This window comes from Lytechinus variegatus, chromosome 6, assembly GCF_018143015.1.
Source record: "Lytechinus variegatus isolate NC3 chromosome 6, Lvar_3.0, whole genome shotgun sequence".
NCBI lineage: Eukaryota > Metazoa > Echinodermata > Echinoidea > Temnopleuroida > Toxopneustidae > Lytechinus > Lytechinus variegatus.
The window spans coordinates 45771138-45783579 of NC_054745.1; the positions used below are offsets into that span (position 1 = coordinate 45771138).

Sequence of the window (12442 nt, forward strand, 5' to 3'; positions counted from 1 at the left end):
ACCCCAACAAAAACTTGTTTTGAATAAAAAGAGAAAATTCAACAAGCATGACACTGAAAATTTCATCAAAATTGGATGTAAAATAAGAAGGTTATGGCATTTTAAAGTTTCGCTTAATTTCACAAAAAAAGTTATATGCACATCTCGGTCAGTATGCAAATGAGAAACTGATGACATCATTCACTCACTAGTTCTTTTGTATTTTATTATATGAAATATGAAAAAAATCATTTTCTCGTTATTGTCATGTGAAATGAAGTTTCATTCCTCCCTGAATACGTGGAATTCCACTATTTTAACATTTTGTGCTTCAGGCAAAGAGGTCCTAATCGTCAAATTCGTAAAAATTGAAATATTGTATAATACAAACAATAAAAAAATAAAATAAATAGTGAGTGAGTGACATCATCGACTCTCTCATTTGGATGTAACTGACTCGTTCATATTTACTATTTTGTTAAAAATAAGCGAAACTTTGAAATGTCATAACTTTCTTATTTTTTATCCAATTTTGATGAAATTTTCAGCATTGTGCTTGCCTGATCTTTCTTTATTGATTCAAATCAACATTTTTCTGAGATGGACTTGACCTTTAACTGTTGTTTGAATGAAGACAATAACGAGGAGTTATTGTGTCATTGTGTGCATCACCATACGATAGCTAAATCGGGTTTATAATTCATAGAGCTGTTTCTTAAGTAAGTTACATGCCATTTATACCAAGGGCCTAATTGCAATTAGTCAGATGAAAATCTCCAACATAAGTCCAGCAATGAATCGCAATTTTAAAAATCATCATTGCTTCTTAAAATTAAAATATATATATTTATTTCATACGTGTTAATAATAATAATATATGATACATGGTGGCAATCAGCTTATCCATCGCAAATCTGTGAACGATATTTGAAATCGATTGCAAATAAATTTCGTGCAACAGTTCGTTGGTTTGATAATTTCTGTTAAGCTCTTGTTCATGCATCATTGTTTATTTTGTTATTGACAATTACGTGTAATACAACCACATTTATCTTACGTTCAATCTTAATGTTCGATGTCTCGATTCTTTTTATCTAATAGCTAATTCTAATCTTAACCCCACCCCCTTGTCTCTTTCCCTCCCTTTCTCTCATTCTCTTTCTCCCTCTCTCTCTCTCTCTCTACCCCTCCCCCTTTCCCGGCCAGTGCTTGTCTCTTTCTTCCCCAACCCATCTCTCTCTATCTTCTTTTTTCTCTTTCTCCCCCTCTCGATCTTCCTCTATCCCATCGAATTAAATTAGGAAAATAGACCCAAAAAATATGTATACGTCTATCTCTTTCTTTACTCTTTGGACCATTCCATCCTGTATCTCTGTTCAATTTTCTTATTACTTTTTTGTCTTCTACTATTTTTTCTGCACTTTCTCTTTTTCCGCCTTTCTTTGTTTTTTTTGGGGGGGTCTTATTTTGTTATTTTTCTTCTCTTCTTGTTCTCATCTTTATTTTTCCTTTTCTCCTTCCTTTCATTGTTTTCACTTTCTTCCTCATTCTTCTTGTTCTTCTTCTTCTTCTACTACTACTTCTTCTTATTCTAGTTCTTTTTCTTCCTATTTCTTCTTCTCATTCTGCTACTTCTTAGTCTCCTTCGTCATAAGAGTTTGGTTTCTGGACATTTTTCTTTTCTTACAAATACTGAATTCGATCCATTTTTCATATCAAACAATTGGTAATTCGCTACTGCATTTAACCTCTATAATAAGCCGACTCTTTCCCTCCACCTTGGTACTGAGTTTTTTAATCTTATTTTTAATTCATGATCTTCGTTCTAAACGTGTTGTTTACTAACTTATTATCACTCACATGATATCCGGAGCGTTGAGCGTTGCTAGGCAACCGAGCTGTTGAGTTTACTTGATCACGGTACTGGAGATAAAACGCGTGTTGTTAAGGTTACTGTGAAGATTGGGAAACTAAACATCAGTCTGGATAACGACTAAGTAGAGAAATACACTGCATACAGGTTGATGTTATCTGCTTAAAGGAATAATACTGTGAGAGCAGGAAACCCAGTAGCAGGAGTAGAACATTGATAAAGTATGCAGTGTGCGTGATGTCTTGACAAAGACATATCCAAACCCGCCCAACACCCTCGCTGGTAATGCACCATTATTACACCAACATCCCGGGGGGGCACTTACATTGACGAGTGGATACCATGCGCGACCAAAAAATACGTAAAAAGGATGTCTTTTTCACGATAGGCCATGTTACAACCGATAATGTCGCAGCAACGCATAATGTCGCAATCTGCGACATTATGCCAAGAGCGTCCGACGCATAATGTCGCAGTCAACGCATAATGTCGTAGTTTTTCTAACGCATAATGTCACATGTCGCAACGCATAATGTCGCAGCAAATCGTTAACGCATAATGTCACATGTCGCAACGCATAATGTCACAGCGGTATTTTCTTCAGGACTTGAGCTACAGATAAGATATAAAACATGCTTTTACTTAGTATTTTGAGACACGAAAAGAGAATGAAATTATTTTGAAATCAGGATTACTCTTTGTATGGATATTTGTCGCTATATTGCCATTTCGTCTACTGCCTTTTCCCCACTATTGCATGGTCTGATATCATTTCGTCTACCATTAGTTAGTCAACTATCAACATAGTCCAATAACCATTTCGTCTAATTACCATCTCGTCTAATAGCCAGTTGGTCTAATAGCCGTTGTGTTTATCATCATTTAGTATAATTGTATTTTTTTCAATTGGTCAAATATCCATTTTGTCCAATATCATTACGTCTATTACCTTTTGGTCTAATAACCACTTAGTGTACTCTCATTTTCGTCCATGTTCCATTTGGTCTAACTTCAGTTGGTTCGCTATCACTTTGTCTAAACCCATTTCGGCTAAGTATCATTGCCATGGGTCCAATCACCATTAGGTCCTATCACCGGTTCTAGGACAATTACCCCCCAGAAAATCACCTTCCGGACAACCACCTCTTAACATTTAGCCTCCGAGGACAATCACCCCCCCCCCCCGGACAATTACCCCCGGACAATCATCCCTGGACAATTATTTCACAGACAATTACCCCCCCCCCCCACCCAATGCCCCCTAAGACAATGATTCTCCAGACAGTTACCGCCAAACAATTCCCCCTGGAAATCCCCCCACCTTCTCTCTGGCATCGAATCAAGCGTGACCCCAGGGGGGAAGGGGGCACTCGACCAAAAAAGTGGTAGGGGTGTGCCGCGGGCGAGACAAAAAACGGGGTCCTTGGAACGGATCGCTAGCGTGTCAGTGCTGATGCATCCCTGTTGAACAGACATGCGTGCATGATGTAGCTCGCCCGGCGGCACGTCCGCCGGGTGCGCTCGCGCAGAGGTGATGGTCGGACAGCGCTCTGCGGCCGCATTTCACCAAAATTGCAGCTCATTGTAGCAGATCAATGCGACCGGAACGGCTTAACGAAAAATGTGACAAGCTTTGGAGCGGATTTCTTTCTTCTTTTTTCTCGATAAGAAGAAAATGTTTTGCCTTGGAGCGGCTTTATTTGTTCTTTTTCTCAATAAGACAAAGATGCCATGCCTTGGAACGGAAATTTGAGTGTAAAAATGGGGGTCCCCTCCGCTGCACATTATTATATACTGAGTGCCCCCCCCCCGGGCGTGAACCATTATAATGGTCTGGGTCGGTGGCACAGGTTTTCAATATATTTTCTACTTTATCTTATGTTAATAACTTTCTCTTTTATATCGCTCTTTCTCCCTTTTTCTCGCTCCCTCTCTCTCATTTTCTTCTTTTTTTTTCTTCCTTTTCCGCCTTTTTTTTCTTTTTTTTGTTTAGCAATGCCTTCTGCATCATGAAAAATTGGGGTGGGGGCTTGCGCTATATAGCTACGCATATGTACATCAGAAAATGTGTAAACTGGCCCACATACTAAGTTTTCATAGAACAATTGAACATTCATGAAAAGACACGATTAGACGTAATAATCACAAATGCCTAATTTCTCTGATTCCAGCTGATCTGATTTTTTTTTCTTGATTAATTTGGGGTTTAATTTCAGGAAAAAATCAGGAAAATAGATAAAACATTAAAAAGACTCCTTCACAGGTAGAAATATTGAAAGTCGGTAACGCAAACCATCAACACTACTTTGACAAGAAGAACCTATAAACCTGTTATTTTAAAACAATTCATCTAACAAGAAGCTAAGAATTATGAAACAATTGGTGCACATTCCAGATTAAGATGTGGCTTTAGTTTTAATAGAGTAAGCAAAAAAAAATATGCAAAGATAGTATACACAAGAACGACTTGTAATTTTACTATTTAGGCCCTAACTCTGTGCACTCCCTTTGTCTAGGGGGTTATTGTCCCCGGGGCAGGGTAATTGTTCCCGTTGGTAATTGTCCTCTGGGGTAATTATCCGGGGTAATTGTCCTCGGGGGGGGGGTAATTTTCCTAAGGGGTAATTGTCCGGGGGTAATTGTCATCGGGGGGTAGTTGTTCAGGGGGTAATTGTCCGGGGGTAATTGTCCAGGGGGTAATTGTCCGAGGGGTAGTTGTCCGGGGGGAATTGTCCTCAGGGGGTAATCGTCCGAGGGGTAGTTTTACAGGGGGTAGTTGTCCGGGAGTAATTGTCTAGGGGGTAATTGTCCGGGGTGTAATTGTCCTCAGGGGGTAATTGTCCTCGGGGGGTAATTGTCCTCAGGGGGTAAAATTGTCAGGGATTAGTTGTCCGGAAGGGTGATTGTCCGTGGGGTAATTGTCCTAGAACCAATGATTGGACCTATTGGTGATTGGACCCGTGGCAACGATACCAAATGAGTATTAGCCGAAATGGATTTAGACAAAGTGATAGCGAACCAACTGAAGTTAGACCAAATGGAACATGGACGAAAATGAGAATACACCAAGTGGTTATTAGACCAATTGGCTATTAGACCAAAAGGTAATAGACGTAATGATATTGGACAAAATGGATATTGGACCAGCTGAAAAAAATACAATTAGACTAAATGATAATAAACACAACGGCTATTAGACCAACTGGCTATTAGACGAGATGGTAGACGAAATGGTTATTGGACTATGTTGATAGTTGACTAACTAATGGTAGACGAAATGATATCAGACCATGCGATAGTGGGGAAAAGGCAGTAGACGAAATGGCAATAAAGCGACAAATATCCATACAAAGAGTAATCCTGATTTCAAAATAATTTCATTCTCTTTTTCGTGTCTCAAAATACTAAGTAAAAGCATGTTTTATATCTTATCTGTAGCTCAAGTCCTGAAGAAAATACCGCTGTGACATTATGCGTTGCGACATGTGACATTATGCGTTAACGATTTGCTGCGACATTATGCGTTGCGACATGTGACATTATGCGTTAGAAAAACTACGACATTATGCGTTGACTGCGACATTATGCGTCGGACGCTCTTGGCATAATGTCGCAGATTGCGACATTATGCGTTGCTGCGACATTATGCGTTGGTGCGACATTATCGGTTGTAACAGGGCACGTTACGTACGTAACGTGATAAGGGTGTCAAAAACACAAAAATAATGAAAAAAGGATATCTATTTCGCTAGGAAAATTACGTGTTTAGGGTCGATTTTGCGGGGATGATCAAACAAAATCAAAATGTTTTATAAAGGATGTCCTTTTTGCCCCTTCACTTCGTGTTTAGAGTCCGATTTGCGCGAGATGTAGAAGGTGGGGTCATACTAACCCAAATAAGGTAAAGCCGACGACCGAAGGATCCGTAACAATAAAACATTCATGTACTTGTTTAGGGGTTCATTTCAGGGAATATTTGCCAAGAGTATCGTTTTGTTTCCAATTCTTGTTAAGGGTAGGGTTTCACACACCAATACTTGTTAAGGGGTGCATTTTCAGAATTTGGAAATAACGTGTTTAGGGTGCTTTTCGAGACCCCATGGTCGCGCATGGTATCCACTCATGAATGGAAGTGCCCCCCCCCCCGGGACCAACATACCACTTCAGTATTAACTGCTCCAGCAGCGAGCCCTGCATACTAGTATTATTTCCCTATAGCTTTTCAATCTAAATGCTGAACACACACACACTCTTCACAAACAAAATCCACTCCTAGCCGAAACACACCCTCATCCTCGTAATTCCTAGTCACGAACACACCCACTCCAAGTCTAAACACACCACCATTCTTCACAAACACACCCACTTTAGTCTAAACACACCCTCATTCTTCACAAACACACCCACTCCTAGTCTAGATACCCCACAATCCTTCACAAACACACCCACACCTAGACTAAACACACACAAATCCTTCATAAACACACCTTTACCGAGTCTAAATATGCTCACATCCTGCACAAACACCCTCACTGCTAGTCTAAACACACCCTCTTCCTTCACAAATACACCCACATCATCCATCAAGACACTCTACCTAAATACACCTTAAACCTTCATAAACACACCCACTCAAAGTCTCAAAACACCCTCATCCTGCACAAACACACCCACACCTGGACTAGACACACCCTCATTCTTCACAAACACACCCACTCCTAGTCTAAACACACCCTCATCCTTCACAAACACACCCACTCCTAGTCTAAACACACCCTCATCCTTCACAAACACACCCACTCCTAGTCTAAACACACCCTCATCCTTCACAAACACACCCACTCCTAGTCTAAACACACCCTCATCCTTCACAAACACACCCACTCCTAGTCTAAACACACCCTCATCCTTCACAAACACACCCGCTCCTAGTCTAAACACACCCTCATCCTTCACAAACACACCCGCTCCTAGTCTAAACACACCCTCATCCTTCACAAACACACCCGCTCCTAGTCTAAACACACCCTCATCCTTCACAAACACACCTGTTCCTAGTCTAAACACACCCTCATCCTTCACAAACACACCCACTCCTAGTCTAAACACACCCTCATCCTTCACAAACACACCCACTCCTAGTCTAAACACACCCTCATCCTTCACAAACACACCCACTCCTAGTCTAAACACACCCTCATCCTTCACAAACACACCCACTCCTAGTCTTAACACACCCTCATCCTTCACAAACACACCTGTTCCTAGTCTAAACACACCCTCATCCTTCACAAACGCACCCATTCCTAGTCTAAACACACCCTCATCCTTCACAAACACACCCACTCCTAGTCTAAACACACCCTCATCCTTCACAAACACACCCGCTCCTAGTCTAAACACACCCTCATCCTTCACAAACACACCTCTTCCTAGTCTAAACACACCCTCATCCTTCACAAACACACCCACTCCTAGTCTAAACACACCCTCATCCTTCACAAACACACCCACTCCTAGTCTAAACACACCCTCATCCTTCACAAACACACCCACTCCTAGTCTAAACACACCCTCATCCTTCACAAACACACCCACTCCTAGTCTTAACACACCCTCATCCTTCACAAACACACCTGTTCCTAGTCTAAACACACCCTCATCCTTCACAAACGCACCCACTCCTAGTCTAAACACACCCTCATCCTTCACAAACACACCCACTCCCAGTCTAAACACACCCACTCCCAGTCTAAACACACCCTCATCCTTCGAAATCACACCCACTCCTAGTCTAAACACACCCTCATCCTTCACAAACACACCCACTCCTAGTCTAAACACACCCTCATCCTTCACAAACACACCCACTCCTAGTCTAAACACACCCTCATCTTCACAAACACACCCACTCCTAGTCTAAACACACCCTCATCCTTCACAAACACACCCACTCCTAGTCTAAACACACCCTCATCCTTCACAAACACACCCGCTCCTAGTCTAAACACACCCTCATCCTTCGAAAGCACACCCGCTCCTAGTCTAAACATAACCACATCCTGCACAAACACACCCACTTTAGTCTAAACCCACCATCATTCTATACAACCCCACTCTTAGTCTAGACACACCCTCATCCTTCACAAACACACCCACCATCATCAATGCCATAGGTGTGCCTTTAAAAGGGGCATCCATACAATCCACACACAAAAAAAACAATTATAACTGGACAAAAAAACCTCAACACCACCACCCCCCACCCAAAAACAATATATAAATAAATCCATATCATGAACCCATACACTCAAATGCTCTCACACACATTCTTGTACAGGGGGGTCTGCATTTCTCATGGCTACATCCACACCACCCCCTTACACAGACATCCACATATAACCAACCCTCATTCAAACAGATACCCAAAACAAAACATGCTTACACTCCTTCAGTCACAGAGATGAAAATTGTTGTCATGTCATTAATTTTGATATTCCTGAAATTTTAGAGTTTCATCACATCAATGGAGTTTGGATCTGAATTTCTGCAACCCCCCCCCCCCCCACCCTCAGACACTTGCTAGCACCTACATCAAGAAAATGCCTCAGAGAATCTCGAGTCAATACAGAAAATACATACCTCACACATGTATCTCCACCTAGACTAAACACCTCTACATAGACACACACAAAAATATGGATACCTCTCACACACACACACACACAAAAACCCACATACAAGTTTACTAGCACTGTGAAAGAAACACAATTACTCCTTACAAAGACATCCACAAGACAAAATAGCATTTACATATTCTCCTACACATTGAGTAAAAATTTACCTTACAGGTAACTGTTCCTATAAGTCAATCTTCCACGAGTCAAATAAATCAAAGCAATTTTTTTCAAATAGACCTGGTGGGTGTTTCATAAAGCTGTTCGTAAGATACGAATGACTTTATGCACGACTGGTGATCCTTTCTTATGCTTTGTGATATTCATGTCATTGATTTATGACCTAAGAACATGTTCCAGTCGTGCGTAAAGTCGTTCGTAACTTTACGAACAGTTTTATGAAACACCCACCAGGTTAATCAAAACATGCATCATATTTCTCTTTTAGAACAAAGTCAAAAAGTTATCTGGTTCCAAGAGACTTGACTTTAATACTCAGAGTATAATCCATCTACACATCTGACACAACGCCATTCATGAGACAAAGATATATCCATCAAACTAGTTAACTACACTAAGAACTCAGAGACACCTAAATAAGATCATGAAGAGTTCCATTCATTATATAGATTTTATTACAATCATAAAAAAACTTCAAATATTTTTACATATAAAATGTTTTATACATATCATACAGAAATGCAGTAAATATAATTTAATGGTTGAATGTATCATGGTTCTAAATAGATGCAGAATGATTTGAAGAATTTATCTTAGCCCACTCCTCTGCCCAATAAAGAGATTGATGACATCATACACTCACTATTTCTTTTGCATTTTATTGTATGAAATATTCTAATTCTCCTCATTGCCAAATGAAACAGATTAATTCGTCCCTAAACATTTTAAATAAGCATTATCGTTCAGTCAAGCTGGCATTTATTGTCAAATCTGTAAAAACTTAAATATTGTATTATAAAAAAAAAAATAGTGAGTGAGGGACATCATCGACTGTCTCATTTGCATGTCAGTGAGTTATGCATATAACTGTTTAGTGAAAATAACAAACTTTAAAATGTCATAACTTTCTTATTTTACATCCAATATTGATGAAACTTTCAGCAGTATGCTGGTTTGAATTTCTCTATTCAAATCAACACCTTCTGGGGTGGAACTTGACCTTTAACTCATATGGCCAACCTTCAAAAAGTTCACGGAAAGAGATGGCCAAATTAAAGGAACAAATGAAAGATAAAATTACATGTTATAAAGTTGTTTAAAAAAGCATTAAAGATTATCTTATTCATATCTTCTTATTTTCACTGGTCCGAAAAGCATGAAACCTGAGGAAACTCAACTATCTTTGCATCATTGGATGAAATTCCAGAACTAGCTACATCTGACATAGATACATGCGACTACTAGATATTAAAAACACAAAAAAATATACAAAATACATCACAAGACACTTATATACAGTCACCATAGTTCCAAGAATGTCCAATAAATTACCTTTTGGTCAATGAAAACATAGTGTATTCAGTTATGTAATTTTATTTCTTACATCAATGTGCATGCTGTCTGCCAGGGGTCATTTTAAAAATCCAAGTTATTCTTCTTGTGATCCACAGAGTACTGGGGTAGGCTCTGCACTGATACAGGTGTTTAGTAACAACCATGAAGATTAGCAAAGATAGCAACTATCCTTTGAGAAAGTTAAAAAGGGGCATACCTTAGACCTGTATATACAAACTAATTAACTAATTTCTTTTTTTCGGAATATGGAGTTAGAAAGCATTTGGCACAAGTTTTTTTTTGGGGGGGGGCTAGAAATGTGCATTGATCATATTCAATTTGACTGAGAATAATCCATAATTTCAAAATAATACAATTTGCACTACCTTGTTATAATAAACTTGATCAATACATTCATTATCATTATCGAAGATTGGATAAGTACAATATCAAAACCTTTAAAATATAATTTGTGCGCCATGTCTGTGCACGATGTCTACAAGGCAAAATATTAATATTTCATTTTCGAGGGCTACTCTTCAAAACTTACTTTCGAAATCTCCAACACATGTTAAGCTTTAATATTGTGATGAATGGTGATGTGTATTTCGGGGGCTAAATCACCTGCAGCTCCCATGTGCTACTTATATTGAAGTGGATACCATGCACGACCAAAAAAAACATGTAAAAAGGATGTCTTTTTCAAGATAGGGCACGTTTCTTACATAATGTAATAAGGGTGTAAAAAACACCGTAAATAATGAAAAAAGACAGATCTATTTGCGCGAGATGTGGGAGGTGGGGCTGTACTAAACTCCATGATGTATTAACCAACAACCGAGTCCATGACATAACAATAAAAAAAAATCGCTGTACTTGTTTAGGGTGTCAATTCAGGGAATACTTGCCACGTGTATTGTTTTGTTAGGGTAGGATTTTACATGCCAATACTTATTAAGGGGTGCATTTTCAGAATATTGAAAATATGTGTTTAGGGTGCTTTTGGACCTCATGGTCGCGCATGGTATCCACTCGTCAATGGAAGTGCCCCCCCCCCCCACTGATCTGAACCATCACAGATAATGAATTGGTAGGGCTGATAGAGGGGGGATGAAATGGGATTAATTAACAAGTCTATCCAGTGTTCTTAACACAAAAGGATGGGTTATCTGCACAAATATCCATTTGTGAATAATGGCTCTTAAACTGAAATTCAAATAGTCAGAGATGGTTGTGCAAAGGCTACTCCATGAAAGTCAATCAGGACACACATTGTCCAGAGTATCAAGAATAATACTGGGTAATCAAGTCTAATGGCTGTAAAGTGGCTAGCACAAATTAATGTGTTACTTTGGATACACCACAAGATAGTTCTTAGGATAATTGTGTATGAAAACACAAACTGGTCACTCTAGCTGTCTGAAAAACTCAGCTAAATTAAACATTGAATACCAAATTGACATGTTACTTCATAAAACAACATCTAGGTAAAATACTCATGTTTGAGAATTTAAAGTAAATACTGTCCCAGACCTTCATGCGCCTAGTGGTTGGAATCACAAGCCACATGCAGGAAGCTAGCTTTCGGTTTGTTATGGTAGTCTCTGGTTGCCCAGCTTCAGATACGAGGATCAAATCTAAATGTATTTCTAGGTCAAGGAGAATATAATCATAATACTACACATCAGAACGACATCTCTAAGCGCTTTACAGATATATTATTAACCTGGTCATTGAATCCTGGCATGCCCAAAATGTATTCATATTCTCCACTCCTTGAGGAGCATTCCAACAAGAGTTCCAAGACTCAATGGCTAGGCATACTACGGCTTTCGCATCCTACTGGGTACCCATATAACACCTGGGTGGAAAGTGGCAAGTTGTGGAATAAAACCTTGCCAAAGGACGCAAGGCCATAGTTGGATTCGAACACACAAGAGTCAGAACCACTACACCACGCTATACCATTATAACTACAATAATCTTATCATAAAGACGACTATAATAATAATTGAAGATTGAGTGATACATGATTGGAGGCTGCATACACGAGGGGATTGGTATAATGGGAAATAAAAGTTATAGCACAGTCATCAAGTCTCAAACAGGTTTCAGCCTTTGAATTACTATCTATGAGCAATAATCCAATACAAGGTCTACAGTGTAGGAATGTTATTCAAATCTTCCCTTGATTTATGAATACATAAAGTACTTTATTCTCCATTCACTGGAGATTTTAGCAAGAAGGCTCTTGCTAAACTCTCCAACAAGTGGAGAAAAATGAATACATTAAAATCTGAATCAAAATTTTATTTTCTATTTATTTTATTCATTCATTTTCCACTCATTGGCTGGATGACCCTCTTCAGGCTGTTCTTCTGAGGGGTTCAGTGTACAC

General features: G+C 39.3%; 1 protein-coding gene across 2 annotated transcripts in view; it reads right to left on the reverse strand.

Annotated features, from left to right (window-relative positions):
• Positions 1-11157: 11157 nt before the first annotated feature.
• Positions 11158-12442, reverse strand: part of LOC121417527 (PAX-interacting protein 1-like) — a 35494-nt gene continuing 34209 nt past the window's right edge. For both annotated transcript variants that reach the window (XM_041611250.1, XM_041611249.1), the window contains exon 19: positions 11158-11687. In XM_041611250.1, the coding sequence (XP_041467184.1) occupies positions 11663-11687 (25 nt within the window). In that variant the 3' untranslated portion in view covers positions 11158-11662. The remainder of the gene's footprint in view (positions 11688-12442) is intronic.